This window comes from Hippoglossus stenolepis, chromosome 11 (assembly GCF_022539355.2).
Source record: "Hippoglossus stenolepis isolate QCI-W04-F060 chromosome 11, HSTE1.2, whole genome shotgun sequence".
Lineage (NCBI taxonomy): Eukaryota > Metazoa > Chordata > Actinopteri > Pleuronectiformes > Pleuronectidae > Hippoglossus > Hippoglossus stenolepis.
The window spans coordinates 13,576,015-13,601,074 of record NC_061493.1 but is presented as its reverse complement, the minus strand read 5'-3'; the positions used below and the strand labels follow the sequence as shown (position 1 = coordinate 13,601,074).

The following is a 25,060-nucleotide window of genomic DNA, read 5'->3' as shown; positions in this document are numbered from 1 at the left end:
CTCGCTGCCCATGACCGGAGTCCTCAGCCTTAGGTATACTGAAGCAGAGATGATATCCTGAAGTGATCGAGCGAGTCGTGGAAAAGTCTAGTCTGCGTGCTGCTGCAAAAGTCTGCTGGTTTTTCCAGAATTACCATCCCTAGCCTTGAGAGCCCTGTTGATTCTAGCGTCTTCTGAACTTGTGCTTTTCACGCTTACAGGGTATCAACTGGTACCACTGGAAAGGCCACGAGTTCTCCATTCCCTCTGTGGAGATGAAGATGAGGCCGTTCAACTTCCGTAGCATCAGCAGCAAGAGGAGGCGGTCTGCCCCTGTATAAACAAACCACCTCCGCCCGCCCCGCAGTCTGGATAAACGGAGTTCGGACAGTGTTCGGTATTGAGTCCCTGCTATCTGTGCGCCTCACTGACAGAACAGGCACGTCGTGATGTAACTGTGCCAAGGCTCTTTAATGAGGCTGCAACGAAGAAAATAGTTACGAGGGGAAAAAAAGTTACTAATACGTATTAATATTCATTTGTATAATAATACATCACATTATTAATACACTACCAACAATCAGAAGCTGTGATCGAATGAGTAGCAGAGAAGGTGAAGCCTGGTCCGAACTCTGTTTATCTCTGCTCCTGCCTCTGTCTCTCCCTGCTGTACTTCTACCCAGATGATAGAAGACACTGTATGTAATTTATTATTAAATACTTTGAATGACAATGGTTTTATTTGCTGTAAAAATGGGAAGGCAAATCAAGATTTTCTTCCCCCCCCCCCCGTTTCGGTCTGCGATTTGCCTTTCCCTTGGGGTGCGAGGAAATGTGCTCAGAAAGGTCCTGAAGAGTTCTCTAGAGTTCCTGTTATTTTAACCTTTATGAAATAACAACACTTTTAATGAAAGATATACTGTATATGCCATTAAAACCCTTAACTGTAAGATATATATATATTTTTATAACTGATAATGTGACAGAAGTCCCATCTATTTAATATGATTTGATGCCTTGGTTTTGTTTAGCCTATATTAAGTTGATGTGATCATACGACATCGTGATAAATACTGAACATGAGAAGGGAAGAAAACCATGAAAATCAAAATCAAAGCACCAGCAACAGCTTCATCACCATCTCTTTCATTTTACATGTGTTTAACTGTTCATTTTCATGTTATTTGTGGTAACTATTAAGGCAGAATGGGGATAAACATTAATATTCTAATTTATTCATATTGGCAGTCACATTGAGACAGTATTTGCACTACGAGTGGGAACACAGCAACGCTATTGTTCATTCAATTCAGCCGATATATTGAATCGTTGGTGGGCGTTTGATATCACTTTCAAGCAAATTACAGACACTTAACATGTATTTCACCCCCTCATGTAGATGCTGTGATTGCTTGCAGAGATGGTGCTGATAGATGTAACATTTAACCAAAGATCTGCATAATTAACAGTCAGCCTGCTGTTTGGAAAGACGCCAGTCAAACTGTCACCAGAGCCACAGAAGCAGCTTTTTCTCTCCTGTGTTAATAGATTCTCACTTTTCTAGAGTTTTATGGTAATCGTGTCCCCAGGCGTTACTTTATGCAACGCAAACATTAAACTCGATGCAAAAGAAAGCCAGGGTGGGCACGCTGCAGATTTTAGCCTCGCCTCTCCCCCACTGCTAGCTGAGATGAACTTAACAAAGAGAGCAGAACAGTAGGTGGAGTGGAGCCAAGCCTTCTCCTTTGTGCCCTTCTTTTACTTGCTTCGCTGTTTAAGCTCCCCGGTGGAACAACATAATCAGCAAACATGGCAGAGAATGTATTCTTTTAGTCGGGCGGATATAATCTGCAGCGTGCCCACCAAGAATTTAGTTTTAGTCAGTGTTCTCACTGTTGCACAAAGTGTTCAGTGCTGGCTAATTAACGGGAGTTTTCTGGAAACAGTTTCTACTTCAGTTTCCTGTCCACTCTTTAGGAGGAAAGTTATCTCTGTGGATCCTCCTCTCTGGCATCACACTGTCAACTAGAATTGGACTCGGTAGAGTTCAAACCTCCGCCAGGGCACAACAGTCCCCTTATGTAACCACATTGAAATTCATAAGATTCAGATTTTTATTTGGATCTGCACCAAATTGGACACACTCCCCTAAACATGCCTGAGTTTTGTTCATCAACATCTATGAATATTTCTCCGCGAAATTAGATGAAGATGTTGAATATCCCATCTCACAATGTTAAAGAAAAGAAACCTCCTGGTATCGACCCTCTGATCTGGATCCAAGTTGAATTGGTTCTTCCCTGACTCACACCACATCCTTCTACTAAGTTTTGTGGGAACCCGTCTTGTGGTTCTTCCGTAATCTTGTTTACAAACAAACAAATATACAAACCAACCAACAAACTAGGGCACATTCCTCCGCCGTGGCCAAAACAGTTCACTGCACCAAGTTTCACACTTTCATGGACATCATTCCCCTAAACATGCCGGATTTTTCATCAAGATTCATCAGAAATCAAAAACAATGTTGAAAAATGCCTCCTAAAATCCTGCAATGTTAAAGAAAGGGATCCAAAGTCCTGGATCTGTCCACCAAGTTTCATGGTAAAACATCAAGCAAACTTTGTGTAATCTTGCATACAAACAAACTGACAGGGGTGAAAACGTAACCTCCTTGGCGGAGATAACGAAAACAAAATGAATTGTCCAACACATGACTTGGAATTCAATGTCAGCATCGATTCAAGCAACATTCGGTCTGATGTATGTTCAATACGCCAATTATGAACAGCTGCAAATGTCATTCTTCTCTAATTCAGTTATATTATTATATATTTCAGTCAGTTTCTTCAATTCTCATTGAAGTGAACCAGCAAATCTGGTTTGTATCATACGTCTGTGGATATTTTTTCATTTGCAATTTCTTTCTGTCCTTTTTAGAAAAACGATAACAATAGTGACTCTCCCCTCTATAAACTACTACTAATATACTCGTGTAGATATAGAGTTGACGATACTGTGTCATTGGATGTGTTCCCCCTTAAACTGCAAACTAATTAATGAAGCCCACTGAAACATTTCCACTCAACCTCTGTGTTTCTAGCCATTGTGTTCAGGGCTGGATGGAGAACTACTGCATGTCGACTCCATTGCAATCCTGAGCCTGATAGTAGATGTCATTAGAACATGTTTTCATTTTGATTTTATTGTGTCACATTACTCTGCTGCTGTGGGTCAAAGGTGCTTTTGAAATGGTTTGCGAGATAGAAGATGTAGAAAAACGTTTTTTTACATCATCAGGTGGGAACAGTGGAACCGGCCTCGAAGGCAAAATACAACCAACATAACCCAAAATATAATTTATAACAAACAGTTTCAGCACGTGACCCCTCCCCAGGTCTGATTTATGTTTCGGTGTCAAAGGGACTATTCCATAGCCTCTCATGCAATCCATCTCCCGTAGTGATTTATGGTAGCGTAGCAAATTCTCCATGTACTTATTTCATTAACAACTTAGATGAAGTTTGCCTCTGTGTATTTTTGTACAAGGAATCAAAGGTCCTGAGGCTTTGCAGAGAAGGAACAGAATGTTATTTGTACTGTGAGGGATTTCTGTCATGGCAATCTGTGAGGTGCTCTTTCACTAAACTCTCAAGAAGAAAGCTCATTTAATATTCACGTTTATTTTACATATTTGTTTTTCAACCATCCTCCATCAGTGAGAAAATCACATTGAGTCAAGTAGAAAACTTCTCTCCCACCTTTTATTTTAGGCCAATCTATTTATGTATGTTCTTTTCTTTAAATAAGTCATCCATAGCTTGAGACAAACATCACATTCATTAGTGTAATTAAAAAGCAATATTACTTTTGATTGAGAGCTTTCAGAAAAAGATATTGAAACCCTCTCGTCATGGAAACATGTCTGGATTTACACAGATGAAAGGAGTCTGAATTATATTCCCTTTATAAACACATACGCCTAAATAGATTGTTTTTCTCAATACAAACAAACTGATTAAGTCATTTTTTAAATCTTTTATCTCAATGTTTGTCATTATGTAAAGTTTCACCCCATCAGTCTTTGAAGAGAGCATCTCCCCCATTATTAAAGTGTAAACCTCAGTCACTGGAATAAACTCACACAGCATCGGCTCCTTTCTACTGAGGAAGCTCGTTCCCCCTTATTTATTTCACTGCAGTTCATTTTCCAATCACTCTGTGACTGATGTGACATTGTAAAAAGAAATCGGTTAATCGCGCCACCAGGTCCTGTTTGGTATCAAAAAGAAAACGTATTTATTTCACGGGTTTACTTTTGCAAGCTGATGAACTGATATGACCACGATGTTTAGTGGGATTCGTTACAGACGCCAGGTACCGTCAATGATTGGAGATCTCGCCACGAGAATGTAAATGTTAACAGAACGTGATCTTGACTGTTTGAAAAGCTCATATGTACTGAAACTGCAGATTTGTTGTTGGATAACCTTGGATATTACTGTCAAATTTAGCTCTAGTTTGAACATGTACTATATAGTTCCTTTTTTATTACATTTTCTACATATTAATAAAATAGTAAAATAGTCTCATCTGGTGTCTTTGGTTTCTCATTTTGTTTATTGTGTGTTGAATACATGCTGTTAACTTGAAGATGAACTGGTTCAACTTCACGGTCAAAGGTCGAGGTAACTTTGACCTTACAAACATTTTTGCGGTTGTGAACATGATATCTCAAAAAAAGGAATTTCCTCAAATTTGGTACAAATCTTCACTTTGGTTCACGGATAAACTGATTTGATCTTGGAAGTTAAAGGTCAAAGATCACGTGACCTCATGTTCTTGTAGAGCTGAGACATCACCCATAGGGAATTTCATTACATCTGGCACAAACATTCACTTGGACGAGAGGATGACCTGAGAAGAATTCAGTGTACAAAGGTCAACGTAACTTTGACCCTACAAAGCCCTTTTTTAACCTCGTGAATGAGTTGTGCCTTCAGAGAATCCTCTCAGATTTGGCACAGAAGATCATGTAGATTCACAAGTTAACTGATTAGATTTGTGAGTTTTCGGCCTCTTATCTTAAGTCTGCCTTCAGGGAATTTCTTCGAGTAAAACTGTTTTGGCGGAGGCATAAAAAAGCAATGCGATAATTCTAGTTTTTATGTCAAGTAAGCAGAGCTGCTCTTGAGAATGAATTAATGAAGTACTTGTCATAAACTTTTAAGTATCTTCACCTCTTATTTGAGATCATTAAAAACTGAAGTGAGGCCCTCAGCAGTTACAAGTGAACAGTGAGAAGATCCGTGATAAAGGTCTGTGGTTTGGCTCCAGGATCTAATTTATTCTCTCACGCAGAGGCACACAGACGCAGACCTGCATGGATCTGTTGGAGTCTTCAAGCAGGACACGGACTAAACATTCATTCTACATTCAAACTTGAATCAACTTCAAAGACGTAACTGTAGAGGTCGAGTTGTCAGGCAAGAGCTCTGCTAGAGTTTTTTATTGACGAAAAATATTCATTAACTCTAAAGCACTCATGGAGCACCCTTTGGAGTAGATTGGTATTTTTGGAAACGTGTTTTCAGTTTGTTACAGAGAAAGTCTGTCTCTTATATCACCCCTCCACGAAAACATGTTAGCATGTGCCTCGTTACTTTTATATGATAAACAACACACTGTTAGCCAAGTAAGCAGTCAAAGGCATGGCTGAGTATTTCCACCTTGATACCACAAATCCCGACAGTCAAGTTTAGAAACCAATCCCGTCAACTTGTGGGTGTGGCTCAGTAGCTGGAAAAGGCTCCTGAACTGAACTGGGCGGGGCTATATTATCATATTCATAGATCCCATTCATGAAATGAAGAAGGAAGGTGTAGAGATATATTGAAACCCTTTTAAGGTCACAAGGGTATTTCTATCAAGCCAAAACCTTTTGCATATGTAATTTCTTGGAACACACTTTTAGGGGGGTGCACTGATGCCCTGTCCCAATTCACCCCTTAGCCTCATAACTTGGCCCCACCCCTTCGTTTTGCATGTGGGCGTGAAGAGGTCGTGTTGTCCCTTATCTCTATATAATGTAGAAGTAGTGGCCATCTAGCCCTTCAAACATCCCTTCATGGCAACTGCTGGGGGTAAAAGTATGAAATCTTTCAAAATATCCATGAAAGAATGTTAAAATCCTGTTGATTATCTTATTTTAATCATGTAGCAAATGAAAATGTCATTGAATTGCTGTGACATCGTCTTCACGTCCCAACTGACATTGAAATAGAGTTGTCTAAAAAAAAAAAAGATTCCATAAGTAGCCTGCTCTTGATAACTTTTCCAGGCTTACCAACCCTAGATTTAACAAAATCCCCCTTTCACCACCTTGAAAGCTTACTAGCACACTCGCAAAGTACAAGATCGCAAACTATTCACTATATGATGCACAATTTAATTTGAGTCCAACTTTGTCTTGTACACTGCTGAGAAAATCCTGGTTGAAACACTAAAGTTATCACAGTTTTAGATTTTTGTTAGAGGGAGTGCACTGGTTCAAAGTTGTTTAAAACTTAAAACTAATAAATCCCGACTTGGTAATTTTCTGAATCAACTGCTCTTATTTCCTCATGCACAAAGAAACTATGCAAAACTACAGATACACACACACACACACACACACACACATTCATGAAAGCAGCCACAGATTTTATCGCAATAATGGATACAAACGCTTATTTCAGCAGTTTTAAGATTCATTGGTTAATTACTGAATGTTCTTATTATCCATTAATTATCCATTCAAGTGTCTGGTCAGCACAAACAACTTGGTAAATAATGAGGCTGCATGAAGTTTGTGAATAAATTAGAGTCAGGCAAATAAATGAGCTACACAGTGTTGGTGATGTAGTAAAGGTCAGAGAGATAAGCGCTTGTTCAGTCTTTATCCAAACAAAGCACCTCACTTGCTCAGCCGGGTCTTTAGAACAGTTTGTCAGTGACACACATGAAATATAAATCAAATGACAGGTTGTTTTAATCACTTACAAATGCAGAGTTGACAAAATGTAATTCTAAGTGACTCCGGTAACCTGTTGTACAAGAGCTGCTTTACAGGGTTATGTTTCCTTTATATGAGCAATTTAATGTGATTTATTCTATAATTTACTCTTAATAATAAATATACACAGTCACTAGCAATTTAAACATTTACACTGTCCTTTAATCACTGACTACAATTGATTTATTGATTATCAAATCTGAAAGACTGTAGAACCTGCTGTGTTGTTGTGGTTCTGGACTCACGCTGCTGTAAAGGCTGTGGCTGGTATTCAACTGTATTCATAACTTACTTTACTTTATTGTCTCAGTTACAGTTAGAAACTGGTGGATGATTGTCTATTGATGCAACCAGCAGGGGGTGTAATCTGTTACTTTCCTTATCATTCTGACTTGTACCCTGCATTTATGTTGTTTGCTTGATGATATCAATTAAAGCAAGACCCGTGGTACCTGAAAGTCTGGATGTTGATTGATATAATTACTATATTTCTGTTTATGTAGTTTTGTAGTGGTGGTAATTTAGCAGGCGGTGCTCCGTGGTGATGTTACACATTACAGCTGTCAGCAGTGAAACATCAGACAGTAGAACGTCATTTCAACACCAAACCACACGGTCAGCAGGAGCAGCCGGGGCCGCAGAACAAACGAGCTCTCATCTCCTCTCGAAATAAATTAGCAGAAGTAGATTTGACCTTGATCACAGTTGGTTGTCGTGCACTAGTCTGTCACACTTTACCTCTTGCACATTGATTTTCATTAATTACATTGTACTTGTTGACTCGTTTTGTGCGATCGCTCTGCATGACACGCTGCCGTACTTCATAATGAATATTTGAAGTTGGAACAATTCTACATTGTTTTGGTTTATACAGTCATCACTGGTTGGACTAAATTGCTTAAATTGCTAAATAGAGGTCACCCAGGTCTGTAGCAACGTCACCACCTGTGCTCTTTCTATGTTTTTGCTGCAGTTATTCAATGAAATGTAAATGGAGATCAGCTACTTTCATAATCAAATAATTTCTTTATTCACTTAAAAGCAAATATCAGACAGTTCTGGTTCTCTCCTCTCGCGTATGAACTTTTCGTTGCAGCCCGACACACAACAGCAGGTGAACACATCACTGTCCACGCAGTCTGTCACCAGTACGAGCTGTCATGTTCACTTCAGTAAGAAAATAGACTCCACATGTCCTGCTGCCAATTATTTACAACTGAGCTATTCATTTAATTGTTTCTGTGGCTGTCGTGGTCTTTTATAGGCTTTTACCGACAAAGTAACGTATTGTCTCTCACAGCCGGGCTGACATCAGAGCTCTCAGGCTGCTCAAATAGTCCTTTTTGCTCAGGAAGCTTCCTAACTGAATGAAACGAACCAGAAGTATCTAAGTGGCAGCCGTGATAAGAGCTGGTCTGATTCACAAAGTGCCAAGGAGAGATGCTCCGATGCTTCCGTTCTTATCTCCTTTAGCATATATACACGGGACGGTCCTTTATTAATTCCTTACGGCAGCAACATACAAAGCAGCTGAAAGGTAGTTTCACCACGGCAGAGCCATGGGCAGAAACAGCAGGGCACCCGGTTTAAGTTTAAAACATGATCTGAAACATTTGTAATGATAATTTAAGGATTTTTTTTGTTTGTTTCTCAAGCAAAGATTTAGAAAGTGAGATGACTGTCTTGTAATATTACAAATTTCTTCCGAATTCAGCGTAGATTTTGCAGTGTTTCTGAATTATACCTGACTTCATAATTCATAATAATTTTCACTATTTTGAAAATAAAGTGGCAAGTGGAAACCTGTGAAATCACTGGAGGTGAGTTTTTATACAGGCATTCTTTCATTGCATAGCACACACAGCCTTTAATGAACAATGGTGTCAGCAGTTCGATTTTTTAGTTTTTCTTTTCTCTTATTAACAAAACCAACAACAATAAATACAAATTTTTAGGTGCCCCTTTATGGCCCCTGATTCAGAAAAATCTTAGCTCCGCCACTGAACACAACACATTCTTGAATGGCTGATAACAAAAAAGTGTTTGAAACTCCAGGATGTGATCTAACATGATGGATCCATGGTTTTGGTATCGATCATATCCACAGCACTAGAATCATTAGTTAGAATTATTAGTATCAGCACAGTGTGGATCACTCTACTCACTTCTACAATCAATTCCTGAGAAATGTGGAAGTATGCAAATGTAACAGTTTTTCTCTGTTGTTCCTCATTAACTTACATTAGAGGGAAGTAAAACAATGAGTTAAATAATATGGTTGAGGCTACACTGAGTGTGCAAATTCAGATACATATCAACACAGATACACTGGTCTGAGTGCAGCGTGTCAACTCACATATTCAAATCTGACCACTTGAACATCAGCAGCAATAATGAAGTTGTACACTGAGATGTGCAACAATTCCGTTGCATGTAAATTATACAAATTGACTTAATTATGTAAAAATCTGCATGAACACTGAGTGTGATTCAGTAATGATTGTTAATCAGAAGTGTCCCACTGTTCTGCAGCCTCTGGAGGAGAAAGACATCTGATCCAGTGAAGCTGCATCACCTGTCCTCGGTCTCATGTGTCCCCAGCATGAGAGGGTTTGTTGACTCTGTTTACTTGTCTCATGAATTTTTTTCTCTCTCTGCAAAATCACCAGAATCACTCCTGAAAAGGTGCTCGAGGGCTTTGATAAAAACTTTACCGTGGACTTTTAATGAGTCTGCAAAGCTGCCAAGTTTTACAGAATTTCCCTAATTGCAGCATTTTTTGCTTCGAGTAATGTAGACACAAAAGAGTTTACTAATATTATTATTGTTGTTGTTGTTGTTGTTGTTGTAGTTATTGTTGTTGTTGTGACCGATAGGAAAGTCCAAAACTACTCTGAAACCCTTTCTTCCACTTTATGGCTTAATAAAGTTGTCTGGACAAAGTCTAGAGAAGCTCCACAGAACATTTAATCTGAGACATAGAACTATCATTAATTAACTCATGTTTCCTCTCTCTGTAAATTTCAATAATAAGATCAAATGTGCTGCACAAATCTTAACTAATTCGATTTTTGTGCAGCTGTATGTGTTAATGAGCTGACTACTGCTTTGTCAAGGGACAGGAGGCATTCATTACTTTTTGTGTGTTGCCATCCTCCTCCTCTCCGCTCTCTCTTTCCCCTCCGTCTACCCTTCCCCTCTGTTTTTCCCTCACCCCACCCATCCACTAATGTCTCCACATCTCTCTGCAGGATTGAGCATGAAGCCGGTGACGGGGTGAAGTTGATGAAAAGCGGCGTTGTGAGCCATCCCCAGTCTCCCATGCGCTCCGAGAGTCTCTTTACATCTCACTGAATCCAGAAAGTTAACAGGCCCTGGCAGGCATCTGAATAAGAGGGAGGTGCGACTCACATTTTCCAGTTAGACTCTCTGTGTTCGCGTTGTAAACACTGGGGCTTAATTGGGCGACCGGCCAGTGAACAGCTTGATTTTCATCAGGCAGTTATTGATGCTCAAAACTCCGAGCCTCCATGCACGGGGCCTCATAAATCAGCCGTGCGAGGAAGGCATGAAGATTTGACCACCTCGGGGGAATTGACAGAGAGGTGAGTCGGGGGGCACTGGTCGAGCATCGTGTTCTACTACTGTAGCTGTGTCTTTTGTATTTGTTTGTCCTAATTAGAGGTTCACAAGCGTAGATGAGGAAAAACACCTATTACTGGATCAATCCCACCATTCATTAGGTCTTTTAACAGTGTTGAACACTTTGCAGTTAATGAACGTATGCATGAATGGAGGCTCTGAAGCTGGAACGCTGCTTAATGAGACTGTTTTTCTTTTTCGGAGCTAATAATGACAGAGCAATTATTACCCTATACTCATTTGTTGTAGATTTAAAGGCTCATGTTTTTATCCGTGCACAAACCAAACCACAGAATTCACTCTGGAAAGGCCTGGCCTGTAAATGTAGATGTGAGTTGAGGTTTTTGATCTGATTTCAGATGAGATACACCTCCTTTGTTATGGTTGTGATTTTATTCATACAATTAGTTCTCCTCTCCTCTCCTGATGTATCTGGTACATATGCTGATCATGTTGTGGCTGATCCAAAAGTAAACTCCTCCATACACATTATAATATCGTCATATAAATCAACCCCAGGGACCACTTCCTGCATATATGTCGAATTACATTTTTCTAAAAACACTTTTTTACTCAGTGGCATTTTAAATGAAAGAATCTAATTTATAAACGATTATTTTTCCATTGTTGCCTTATGGTACTTAAGTAAACAAGTAAGTAAACAAGTAAACAATAACTCGACTTCTTCCACCACAAGGCATGCCACAGTTTCTTCTTCCTGCTCCAAATAGATGCTCTGCTATTTTCTATTCATGATTTAAGGCCAGATAGGAAACAGAGTTAGATTTTTGCCATGTGCCAGCTGGGCTGCTTAATGCTCTCTGCATCTGCTGAAGTACAGAGAAGTCCTCAGGAGCCTTTCAGATATGAGAGCTGACATATATATATATATAAAAGTGTCTCTCAGGGCTACAGTGACCCGAGGGAGCAGCTCAGCCGAGAAATGCTTCTGTACTTTTATCACATCATGTACAGGAAAAGCAGTGTCCCATGCTCAGGATTTCGTTAGACAGTCTGGTCTACAGATGATTTCCATGATCAGCGTCACCAGCTCGCTCAGCCCTTATGGCTGTCACCTAGCAACAGAGCTGCAGGTGGACATGACAAGAAAGTTTTAATGCCCCTTGGTTTTTGAACATGAGCTTTGTTTTGAGTTAAAGCCTGATAATCAAGCATCAGACGTCGCGTCACTTACAAATGTCATTAGAAAAGTGTTTGTGTCTGAAGCACATTGAATCCTGGGATCGATTAATGGGCCAGAAGGGATCTTCCTGTTGGAGCCTTCGTTCATTGGGGATGGAACGGCGCATTTGTTGGCCACATTTGAAGGAGCCTTGGAAATGGGACAGTCTAGTCGTGCCGCTGTGGTCGGTCTTGAAATGCAAACCTCCTGAATTGACACAGACCTAAACTGTCACAGGGTTTGTGTTGAGACATTTCTACCTCAAGTTGTTGAGTAAACACGAGAACAAGATGGTCAACGCCAACAGGAATTTGAAAACACATTTCTCTGAACAGGTTTTCTTCCTCTGGAGCCTCACATATAAACCAATGCTCACTTGCTGTTTTGAATGAAGTTGGCCACCGAGCCATTGATTAACAGAGATGAGAACATTTGTGACATGCAGGGAGCAGATTAAAGCAAGTCCAGATTCAATTACAGTCATGTGGATGCAAATTGAGGTTGAATCATGTTTTAAAGGGGAAAGTGGTTTTTTTCCTCACTGTTCAAATGTTCTCATTGAACTTAAACCGAGAAATGAAGTGTCTGCTTCAGTCTGATTTTAGTTTATTATTCTACTTAGACAGTTAGGTTAATTGGAGACTCTCAATTGAGAAAGTGAATGGTTGTTTGTCTCTGTCTATTGGCCCTGCAATATGCTGGTGACCTGTCCTGGGTGAACCCCTCTTGTCCAATATCATTTGGGATTGGCTCTAGCTTTCCACCCTAATCCTCAAAGAATAAGTGGTATAGATGGATGGATGGATGGATGAGTCAAAATCCAACTGTAAGAGATGAAGACAAAACAATTATACAAAACAATTCTGTCTCTTTAAGGGCGCCCACTGACACAGCCCAGTCTTCTCTGATTGGCCAGCAGGCCCACTCTGTTGTGATTGGTCAACTGAATCCAGCTATGTAGTAAATGTTCCGTTCTCACTTTACCTGGCTTTGTTAGGGGGCGTAACAATCTGCTGAGGGCGTGTTTCTGAAGCCTCAGGGGCAGTGTTTCTTTGGGGAGAGGAGCTCCCTTTGTAGACCTTTCACATACACAACAACAAGTGTTCACAGGGGAATTAAATGTGAGCAAATTAAATGTGAGTAAATTAAATGTGAGACTCCTGGATTCTGTCCTGGTTCAATAAATAGTCTGGTACATATGTGAAGATAAGATAAAGAAGACGAAGTGTTGATTTGTGTATTTTAAATCTGCTGGTGTAGGTAGATTTGTTTAGATATGATCGAAGTCATGCTAACTGTTTCCCCCTGTTTGCAGTTTTTGTGCTAAGCTAATGTTAGCAATTATATTGAATTGGATTGCAGCAACTAAGCTAATAGGCTGAACACCTGGAAAGAAATACTAGTATTTCCCAAAATATCACACAAAGGTGCAATTTTTCCTTTAATACATATCAATATTACTATTTACACGTTTCTTATTAAGTCACATGATTTTTTTTTCTATGTCCATGTTGGCAAAAATGACTGAGATGGTAAATTCCGAAAAGTTCTCATTTTGCTCTTTCTGTTTTTGGACATACTAGGAAGCAAAGAGGAACTTAGAAATTCCCCAGAATATAAAATGAAATAGAAGTAATTTCTTTACTGCAAGCTGACAGTATCACTTTTATTTATTTATGCTGATCAAACTTCTGTTGAAAGAAATGTTGAAAACATGTCATGTGATAACTATTCTGAGATTATGACATAATTAAATAGCAGAGACTAACATCATCGCTGGCACATAGGGGTCCTCGCGAAGGCCCACACGTTTACATGCCAACCAATAGCTCTTCAAAGAGGCCCTCTCTTTTTTCAGGGCAAGATGAAATTCCTTATATAGACAAACCTCTTTCTCCATCTGGGCTGTTTTCACTGTGCTGGGCCCAAACATGTTACAGGACTGAATCACAGCTAAGGTTGTTCCCTGGGGGGGGGGGACTGGTTGTATTACCAGGCTATTTCTGGATACTTGTCAGATTCCACTACAGCAACCCTTTAGTCACTTTTTATTAGCACTTACGTTCAAAATCTCACAGGGTGCCCAGTCACTCTCACATATTTCAGGGTGTGCGTATAGAACCAGTGGCTCATAGTGATTTTTAATGTCCTTTCAGACAACCCAGTGATTCCATGAATCTAATGCTACTGGTAATGTCACCTCCACTTTTTTTTTTTTTTGCTATCATGGTCGTATGATCAGTGATTCAGTTTAAGCTTAATGGTCTTTCCTGCAATTTGTTCAGTTATAGACGTGCGCTGGATAAAGGGATATATTGTCTCAGCCTTTTTCCATATAGGTGAGCTCAAGTGAGAATGAAGTTTCTATATACCAGATGGGAGCTACGCCTATTATAGCACAGGGGCAGCAGCGTATAAACGGAGAGAAAGGTTTCCATGGAGGAAATGAGACACATATGAGGGTCACTGCAGTGTTAGTTGAACATAATTTACCTTTGGAAAGAAGGGAAGGTATAATGGAGTCCTTATAATATAACAACAAATCACAGTGTCCGTCAGGGAAATGGCAAAAAAAAACAAAAACACGATGCTTTTCTCCAGGAAGTATTGCTCATTTATTCTGAGCAGTACTTGCCTGATGTTTTTGAATCACAGAGATCTGAAAAGGGCTCATTGTTGAAAAGCTTTCACAGATTGTTCCTCGTGTCACTTCATGGCTGAAAAAACATCCAATCCAAGATATTTCACACGACTCCTGCAGGTTGGGTCCGTGCATGAAGCAGATTCACACAGGGGAAAGATGATGTCTTCAGGTGCATCAGTCAATGGAGTATATAGTGGAATTGTTTTCATGTGAAGTACTGTGAAGAAGTATTTGCATCAAGGACAGTGCTGCTACACTGAGGTCATTAATCAACACTTGCTCCAGGTGACTGGACAGCGCCTCAAGAGCAGCTGGGATATAGTTTCATTGAGGAGCACGACACGCCCTGCCAGTCATACAGCACCCTCTGTGCCCGCTCAGTGTGTGTGTGTGTGTGTGTGTGTGTGTGTGTGTGTGTGTGTGTGTGTGTGTGTGTGTGTGTGTGTGTGTGTGTGTGTGTGTGTGTGTGTGTGTGTGTGTGTGTGTGCGTGTGTGTGTGGGCGGCCGGTTGCTATGTGTCTAAGATGGCTCAGACACACCTGCAGACAGGGCAAGGCTGATCTCATCAATTTATATGTAACTGTGCCCCGTAGCTCCAAAGTGTGTTTTGGTTTATGATGACAGAAAATGTTTCCATCAATACTGAAGCTGCAGCAGATGAATGTGAAGCTGAACTGGTCATTTGATTCATATTTCACAAGAAAGGAAATGTCTTATTTTACCCAATATTCTTGTTTAACTTTTTGATATTTTTTCTCCACCATGAGCTACAGATGTGAAAAATCAAATTCATTTTGATAAAAAAAAAAACAAGGCCTGCATTTTATTTTCTACATTATGAACAAAACTGCTATAATGAAACATTTTTAACATGAAAGTGAACCTGATATTTTAACTTGACGATGCAGACCCACTTTTTGAGGTCATGCGTTCGGCCTGCTGTGTGTTCTGAAGCCCATATCACACTGTATATGAGCACACATGAACAAATTAACTCACGACTTCCCTCTTTCAGGAGAGAATACATCCACTGCAATTTAATATCAGCCGAACGCTTTATTTTCTTCTTTATTCCTCCTTGAAGAAAAAACCTCTTTTGCTTGACTGAACTGAAAGGGTATTGACCACACTGCCACAGGCACAGTAAGTGTGTGTGTGTGCACACTTTGCACGACTTCACTCTTTCATATCTCGCCTGCATGTGACTCTTTCACCTGGTGGTACTTACCACACACACACACAAACACACACAAACACACACAAACACACACCCACACAGACAGTTTTCATTTCCCCTTTTTACTCCCATCGTGGGGCTCTGAGATGGGTGGAGTGGTGTTTGGTTTAAGAGGTTATTGAGTGTTATTATGCAAACTGTTGCAACTTAAGCCGGCAACTTATTCTGGTGTTGCAAGGCTTTTAGGGCAGGCACGGTAGCTTTGCTTTTAATATCCCTCATGTGGACATTATTGTGAGAAACCTTTAGTCATCTAATGGCTTGATTTCCTCATATTCACTTTGCTCGACTTTATTTCTCTGCCTGACATCACGCAAGTGCTTGTGTGAGCAAAGTAAAGCAACCGCAAGAATCCAGCGTGCCATACAGGAAACGCATAAGCACAGACAGAGGGCCCATTCTTACACTAAGTGGGCAGGGTGCGATGACGTCGTGACCAAAACACACACACACACTCAACTAGGGACGGGGGGGCGGGGGGGGCTGAGGAGAAGGAGGAGTGGGAGGAGGACGGGAAACGAGGGTAGAGAGGGAAACAGGAACAGAAAGTGAAGACATGTCAAGATGTCTGGGTGAGGGGGACCAGAGCAGAGCAGCAGCCAGACGCCAAAACACAGAAACAACCTCCAGAAGCCTGAGCAGCTGAGTGGATTAGACATGAGAGGAGACCTGACCTGCCACTTCACAAGTGCCTGCAGGGTAAGGTGCCACTTTCAAAGAGATCTTTAGCGCCAGCCAACTTCAAATACCTTGAAATCCCACTGAGTGGTTTATATAAGTTGGCGATGCTTTTTTTTGTTGTTGTTGTTTGACTCGAGGAAATGAGATAAAGTTGCTGCTGTGCTGTGGCAGACTCAGAAAATGTTGTTCTGGCAGTGGTGACATTTGACAGGATGTTTGACAAGTTGAAGCTATAAGCTGATAAGTTTCTTCTCTCTTTTGAGGGAGTCCTACACAGAGTGTCAGTATGACTCAGTCTTCAGGTTATTTTCTTGAGTTTAAATATGACCGCATGAAAGGAAACCTTAATGCGTTGACATTTGTGACAGAATGTGAAGAATAACTTCCTGGTGCTCTGCTCTATGAAACTTCGTAAAAATAAAGATCTTTGACTCAAACAGTTTTGAGTTTTTCCAGTTTCATGATCGTCCTCCTCCAGCTCTTACAGGAGGAATGTCCTCCACTTTGCTCATCTCACTCAGTCAGGATCGAGTTGATGCAAGTCTGAACTGTAATGGGCTTGCACACTTGCACACTGTGCAGAGCTGCACTCCTCCAGACGATCCAAAAGCATATATGCGACCGAGTAACAGCTGCACTTAGTAAGATAATTCCATTTTTCTGTAAAAAGATAGAACAAACGGCTGCAGTTCGTTGGTGGCTGACTCAAGTCGAACTGAAACGTGTCCAAGTTCAGTGTGTTAATGCTGTCTGATGAGGGATCTGCTGTGAACGTGTGCTGGGGGCTAGTCATTAAAGATTCCTGCCATGCCTTCTGTCACAACTTTGTCTTTTAGGTCACCAATGTCCCTGAAAAAGCAGCGGGGGCTAACCGAGTGCAATCATAACATTTTTCTCAGCCCCTTCCTGGCTTTGTGTGCCCCAGAAATGGCCTTTCCTGCATATGAATGGCTCCAGGAGAGCACAATGTCATGAGAAAGTAACGTACCCGTGCAGTGAGAATCTTGGAAATGCATCTCAGTGAGAAAATGTGACGCAAGGAAATATTTAAAGCCCAGAGCCTCGCTTTAAAGCCGATACGAGCCCAACTTTTGTAAAAACAGGACAATGTTTCTGACATCTGCTGCTCTGTGCTTTTGCTAAATGGTAAAACTAAACTTAGCTCATCAACAGTTATAGTGTGAACCCCCGTAGTAACTGTCACACTGCTGCAAATAGCCTGCTGAGAAAATATGAATGGCCATCACAAGAGGAATTTTGTCAACCAATTGTGACAATAGAATATTATAATAACTAGTGAGGCTGCTGTTTGTATGTGAGCATATAAATATGAGGGAATGATTTCATATTTTTAGATTTCCTCTGTTGGTTATAGTGAATGCTGAACCCATAACTCAGTTTAGAAATAACCTACAGTGATCTCATTGTGTCTGGCAGAGACTCCAGATCATCACAACACCTAGTGACTTATCCATTCCATTTAATGATACATTGTTAGTCATTTCTTTTATATAACCACCCCTCACCTCTGTGCTGCTACTTTTCAATAAACCCGTTGTTCAGTGACTTAGTCGTTTGTCACGTTGACAGTGTTTTCATAATGTGAGGGGGATCAGACTGCACACAAGGGCACCGCAGCTCAGGCAAGCTCATCACAACAACACGTACCGACACTGTGGCAAAGTGGCTCCTGACAACGTAAACAGACACGAATGAAAGTCTAATATCTTTTGAATTTTCCATAAAACGTGGAAAAAGAAAATGTGAATGAATGCATGTGCATAGAGATCAACAGTTGGTGCAGCTTATTCTTCATTCAGGTGCCACTGAACCATTGAAAAGATGAGGGCGTGATTGACAGTTAACAAGTTTCTGGGCTTTGTTGCTTTCACACCTTCCTTGTTTGTTTCAAACCTTTTGTTTAAACCAAAGTTGTGAAAGGTGCCTCGAACCACGTGCCAGACAAATGCACCAGGATTTAGTGCGACCGAAAAGAGGTTGTCACAGTCCAGATCAAACTGAACCATGGTTTGGATCATTAACGCGTGAAAACAGGCCAATTGGGCCAATCAACACTGTCCCATCTTTCCATCAGTCAAGTACAAGCGGTTGGGAAACAAGTTTTTTTTTGTCTGGTGTTATATTGTTGTTCAAAATATTTAATGATAAATAATAATATTAAATTCACAATTTATTTAAATATCATTATTATGTGCAAATTGAAACTTCACATTAAGCACAATAGAATAAAATATTATTATTAATGCCAGACGTTGTGGAATAAACATTTTCATTGTGTAGTCAGCTTGATTGCTTTTACCCAGGGTGTGAATTTTTACTTCCTGTTAAACTTCCTTCTATACATTGGAAAACCGTATAGAGTAAAACTTATTGTATGGTATATAGGGTATACAATAAGCATGTAGCATGGATGTGGGTCATAGCAAATGTATTTTTCTTTTTTTGGTTTTGGTTTTACAAATGAGATAGAAGGATCTAGTGGACTAGCCCAAACCCTGATGGAAGCAGTTGGTATCAGGACATCTGAGCATGTTTGACCTACATTCACCTGAAATCCACAAAACAAACATTTTCTCTCAAGCTTCATGAAGCTCAGCAGTCGCAGGCTCACAGCCGCATACATGCCCTTGTTTTGAACTCTTAATATGAAAATAAGCTCAGTTTCAAATGTGGAGATTTATTTTAGAACCCTTCTGTTTTGAGCGATGTGACGGATCTACCTCAGCTCTCACTCTGACGTTCCGGCTGACTCTCGCTGCTTAGCTCTGAGCGCTCGGCTTCCTGTTTAGGATGGGAACAGGGGGGAAGTGAGCAGGTTGTTTGCGGGTAAACCAATTTCACACATGAAGCGCAACACGCAGCGACAGCCACGCCGAATGTGCTTGCTCTCCACTTGCAGGTGCATCTGTCCCCTATCTCGACCTCAGACGCAGCCAAACGAGAGATGAAACCGCTACCGCAACTAGAATCTAAACAAGCGCTGCAGCCGTGAGCCATGGAGACGCAGAGGGACACACTTGAGACCGTCTTTAGAGAAACTATGGTTGTTTAAAACTCTTTTAATAAAGCTGCTGCTTCAAGGCCTCACACCTTATCAAGCCGTCTACGCACAGAGAAAAAAGGAACAATATCTGCTTTTATTTCTCAGACTGACTTTTTCTCTTTCAGACCTACTTCACCAGCTCAAATGCCTCACCTCGTGTTTTCTTCTCCAGGTGAGCCGCTAAGAGAAGTTTTTCATCCGAGGCCTGAGGAAAACGTTGCAGTCAGACACTTCTGAAAACACAGGTAAAAGGAAGAGTCTCTCTCCTCCAATGGGAACCATTAGCTGTGTATTCAAATATAGCAGGTCTCTCTCGGGCCTACCTCTCTCCCCTCTCTCGTTTTCTGCCTGACACTCTGTCGCACTCCCCGTCTCAGCGGGACTCTTAGAGAGATTGGTTACCGCCATCTCTGTCTCTTCTGCCCTCAGACACAATCTTCCTCCATTCCTCCCTCTCCCTCCCTTCACCCCCGTCCTCCACAGTGGGACTCTTAGAGAGATCTGCGCTGAATCCTGAATGACTCCCCTGCAGTATTAATGAGGGGAGAGCTGGAAAAAAAAATAGAAAAATCCAAAGCTGACATTGACGAGAAGGGGAAGAGCAGGAGTAGAGACGTTAAAGACAGAGAGAGATGGATGGAGCGGAGGCAGGGAGAGAAAAGAGGGAGGTTGAAGAGCAGCGGTCTGCTGGAAACTGAATTTCTGTCCACGTTCACTCTGTCTCTTTTTTTTTGTTACAGAGACGCGACCAAATAGAAGCACCTCTTCACAACTGGATTAATCTAAACCAAGAGGACAAGAGATGACTCGAGAGGACGAAGACCAACAGAACAATACGTGGAATGTCAAGTGGCAATAAAAGAAAGCAAACAAACTTGGCTGCAGATTCTGGCTTTTACCTTGAGATCAAAACCATCAGATTTCAAAGAGGCCCTCGTATAAACAAACAAGCTTTTGGTCTTTTGGATTTGTTTAAAAAAAAAAAAAATACTCCAGCCCTCGTTGAAGGAGGCGTCTACAAATTCATCTTCCTCATATACGGGCCTCATCAGATACTGCTGCGTCTCAGGGCAACTATCTGAAAGCAGATCTCCATGAGAAGATGAGAAGTACATGAAAGTTCAGAGTCGAGTCACCAGAGATATCTGACCCGACAGCTGTTGGACTGCTGAACAGTAAAACGTCACATCTCACCACTTTAAAGCTGGAGTCACATCACATGAAAGGACTTTTAACACAAATTAACACCATATCTTAATTATTTTCGGTATCTCCAGAAGCCTTTTTGTGCTCGTTTACTATCTTGTAAACTTCCAAACTCTCCAGAAGATCCATTAAAAACTTTAAAACTGCCGCAGGCGTAATTAAAAAGCTGTCACAGTTCTATATCCTGAAGCCATGGATGAGAAAATTGACAGCATTCAGGATTTCTTCAACCAAATCTGGAGGTTCACCGCCGACAAACACAACCAGGGGGTTTACAACACCGTCTGTCTGGTGGTCCTCCTCACGCTGCCCCTGCTGGTCCTCATCATTACTTTGGTGGTGTGCTGCCACTGCTGCTGCTGTCGCCATGCCAACAGCTGCTGTTGCTGCCGCAGAGGCAGCATGGCAACTGCAAGGTCGGAGACGAAGAAGAAGACAAAATCGGCAAATCCAGAGGACTTGTGGATTTCTGTTAAGACGGGGCCGATGACACCTGACAGGGTTCCACTGGACGTGATGTAGGGATGCATTTTTCTATTTAAAAAAAAATGGCTGATCCTGGGCCAGTCGGTGCAGCAGAGCCAATCAAGTGTCGCAAAAGTCATCATACACTTGAAGGAGGCTTGCGATGCTGTTTAAACTGATGGGAGGCACTTCACATTGTAATGGGCACAGATTTGGTTGAAATATGTAAACAGTGCAGATTGTTTTTAGTTTGTGGGGATTTGATTACATTGTTTACAGCTTTTAGTTTGAGCTTTTTGGCGCCGTACATACAATATGCAGACAGGCTTATATATATATATATATATATATATATATATATATATATATATTATAATATGTAAGTGTACAAATGTGTGTGTTAGATAGAAAGAGAGAGACAGTGTGTGTGTGTGTGTGTGTGTGTGTGTGTGTGTGTGTGTGTGTGTGTGTGTGTGTGTGTGTGTGTGTGTGTGTGTGTAGAGTGTTATTGAAAGCACTTTGTTCTTTGAGCTCCCATGTGAAATTCATTGCATCTGTATTTGAGAGAGAGCCAATTTAAGGTCTGCCCAGCATTCAAATGGCTATAATACTGCTTACTGTTCACATTGAGGCTGCGCTGTAGAGCGGTGATTCACTCGCACTTTCAGAATGAAAATGCACTGATGCACAACGAAAATTATACTTTTGTTTCCTGTTTTTGCTTTTCTTGCGTGATATGATACAATTTGGTCCACGGGAGAAGCACTTGTCCAATTTATTTATTTTTATTTTGTTTTTGAGAATGTTCCAGTATTCAGGTCAAGTCTACCTTGAAGGCACAATTCTTATCAAAGGATTTAAAAAGGAAAAGCGAAAACTACATTTAGAATCTGTGGTCCTTCCCAAAGGGTCTGACAGATCTTTCAAGGCACTGATCAACACTCGGGAACATCTACGTCTGCATCAGTGACAGGAACGTTTTCTGGGCCTGTATTTATTCAAAGTGAAATCTAGTGAAAGCTACTAACAAAAGTAATAATAAAAGTTATTTCTCAAATTAAAAATGCTCTTAAATTCAAGAGAGCTCTAGAAGCCTGATGAGGACCCAGCTTTAAAACAAGTTATTATTGTTATAAAAATCTTCAGTCATCACAGACATATAAATACAATATATATATATATATATATATATATATACGTGATTATAGTAATATAATAGGATGGATAAATATTTCCATTTCATTTGAACTTTTAATAGGAAGCCTCACTTTTTGCAAGTAGAAAGAGAAATCAGTAGCTATTCATTGTGTTTTCAGTGACTTTTTAATCATCGTTATTGTGTTCGCTTATCGACAGGATACTAAATTCTACATTGGATTTTTCTTGCCAGCGAAGGCCCCGTCACCTCTAGTGACCAGTGGAGATTTTGGAACCGATAGTTGTGCCCTGTTGGAGGATCTAAGGCAGCATCAGACTCATGGGGGGGTTAACAAATCACATATATAGGCTGTAGTCTGACCATTCAAAGCTTTAGCAGTAAAATGAATCTTAAAACTCACAGGTAGCCAGTCGAGAGCAGCAAGGATTTAACCGCATTTTACAAATTGCTTATTTTTTACTTCCTTACTTGGACACGGCATCATTCCACTGTACCTCTGATGGAGGAGGAGCAAGCTGCTCAACAAAAGTGTCTGATTGTGCGGCCTGAGCTAAAGAAGTTTGAGTTTTGAAGTTGTCTCTTTGAAGCCTTGTTAAGTATCATTCTTATAAGTTAATAAATACAGGCCCAGGTATGTAGCCATGAATAAACCTTGTAAACACAGCAGCAGTATAATCACATTCCGCCGAGAAACAAACTCAATGTTAATATATTTCATCTGTAAGTCAAACTCTTCAATTATGCATGTAAAAAGAACTCTCATAAGTTATGTGGTCAGGAAGAAGCATTCAAAGTCGATTTCTGAACTTAATTAACTCAAGAGAAACCCAGAATCAATCAAACGGTTTGATTTGAGTGGATGGTGCCCGAAGGCTCATTTTATTTCTTGAGGGCGCGTGATATCTCAGAACCCAATTAGGCAGAAGCATCTCGGCAGTATCATCATCTTTACGAATGAGTTCACACTGGCGCTGAGTCGATTTTCCTGCTCAAGTTCTGCTGGGAAATCAGGACCCTGCTCAAACACACACACGTTCCTATGTGGAGAGTGAGGTTCTGCTCCATGTGATCACAGAGTTTGGGTTTAATATGAAGCCTTGGCCCGTAAAACGAAACCAAAAAAAGTCTCAGTAGCAATGCGTGGTGACGAATCAGTCACCTAGTTTCCTCCCACACTGAGGGGATTGCCAGGAGATGATATCATTGACATGTTCAGCCAGAACCTGAACATGTCATTGTGGTTTGTAATTCGTGAGTGTTTCATCATATTAGCTGTGGCAGGTGTTCTCAATACCAAAATGATCATAATAGCAAATGAGCAGGTAAAAGACAGGAAATGTTGATTTATGTCAAACTAGATGAAAAGACAAAAGCTGTGGCCTTAGCACAAAGACTGGAAACAGTTAATATTCAATTGTGTAATTATTTAATCTGCAAAAACAGAAAAGACCTGTTTCATAAAGGGTTATATTACCTCCTGTAAAACAACAAATTGTCCTCTTTACTCGTTTTTTAGAAAATCTTTGCAGATCCAACAAAGACTACATGTTAATTGGTGAGTTTTAGAAGTGCCGACATTTGTGAGCTACATCCAGAGCCTGTTTCCACTCGTTGTACTGACTGACTGCGGGCTCCGACTTTATATTTAGCTCCTAAGACCTGAGAGCAGTTTCAATCTTCTCATCTAATTCTCGACAAGCGAGCGAATCAGCGTATTTCCCCAAAATGTCAAACAATTCCTTTTAAACCACCAGGAGAAGAGATTTACGGAGGATTTACAAGATTGATCCGACTCTCCAACCTGAGATGCTGAAGCAGGGAGTCGCAGCAGGGAGCCTCATGCTGGAGGATCTAAAACCAGACTCCTCATTGATTTCAACATGGTGGGGATGGTTGATATCCCATTTGATTGTTAATCTTTTTGATCGGGCTTCCACATTATATTAGAATCTCTTCCTCTCAGTTTTCATTTCAGCCGGGCAGCAAAAGTGACACTTTTCTGTTTCGCTCAACAATTCACACACGAATGCTAACAGTTACTAATAATTTATTCATTCTCGGTCCTCCCAGCAGCAGTCGGTTATCAGCGGACTATGAGTTACTGATCCTCATTATCACACGATTCACATCCATCAAACAGTATTATGGGGGGGTTTACAGGCCTGTGCTAAAATTTATATTATGCCACAGTGTTGGTTGCATTAATGTCCCCCCCCTCCCTCTTTGTTTTAACATGTTCACACATCATTCACGTTTTCCTTGTCGACACCTGTTACACAGCATTTTGTACCATTGAGCTTCATTGTGTTTTGATTTCCCTCGCTTTGAACATTTATTTCCCTGGGAGTCTGTATCAGCTGTAACCAGCGGCAGGAGGCAGCAGGTATGAAACATAAAATATATATGTTTTTCTTCTGGTGTCAGTTCGCTGCGATCACAGGGAGAGGAGGTGCAGGATTTGTCTGCTGTTTGAACAGCAAATCAGCTGGATGTTTTTATCCCTTCCTATTATGCATGACATTTTGTATTTAGGACATGTTTTTGTTGTTTCCACACTCGAAAAAAAAATGCTGAGGTGATTCCTTTTGTTGTTTTTTTTTTATTTTGTGCCTGGCTGGGCTTTGTGTGTAGCTCTGCATGCATAATTTATCCTGACATATAGAGATACGATGATAAAGGAGAGCAAATGTGGGAGATGACGGCAAATAAAGTATTTTTCTATCTTTGTGGAATCTCATCTTTCTGT

General features: G+C 40.7%; 2 protein-coding genes across 5 annotated transcripts in view; both read left to right on the top strand.

Annotated features, from left to right (window-relative positions):
* The window catches only part of tnr (tenascin R (restrictin, janusin)), a 163,026-nt gene extending 158,455 nt beyond the window's left edge, over positions 1 to 4,571 (top strand). For all 3 annotated transcript variants that reach the window (XM_047342136.1, XM_047342137.1, XM_035171572.2), the window contains one exon: positions 201 to 4,571. In XM_047342136.1, the coding sequence (XP_047198092.1) occupies positions 201 to 320 (120 nt within the window). In that variant the 3' untranslated portion in view covers positions 321 to 4,571. The remainder of the gene's footprint in view (positions 1 to 200) is intronic.
* An 11,692-nt stretch (positions 4,572 to 16,263) lies between these two features.
* LOC118117513 (uncharacterized protein KIAA0040) lies at positions 16,264 to 21,508 on the top strand. Of its 2 annotated transcripts, none has more exons than XM_035169784.2 (3): positions 16,264 to 16,438; positions 19,657 to 19,729; positions 20,225 to 21,508. In XM_035169784.2, the coding sequence occupies exon 3, from the start codon at positions 20,883 to 20,885 to the stop codon at positions 21,210 to 21,212; it is 330 nt and encodes a 109-aa protein (XP_035025675.1). In that variant the 5' UTR covers positions 16,264 to 16,438; positions 19,657 to 19,729; positions 20,225 to 20,882; the 3' UTR covers positions 21,213 to 21,508. The 2 variants fall into 2 exon arrangements, with proteins under 2 accessions (XP_035025675.1, XP_035025676.1); XM_035169785.2 differs by having other exon boundaries at positions 19,610 to 19,729.
* The last annotated feature ends 3,552 nt before the right edge of the window (positions 21,509 to 25,060 follow it).

Coding starts and splice junctions, on each gene's coding strand:
- LOC118117513 (XM_035169784.2), top strand. CDS start 20,883: ATGGATGAGAAAATTGACAGCATTCAGGATTTCTTCAACCAAATCTGG.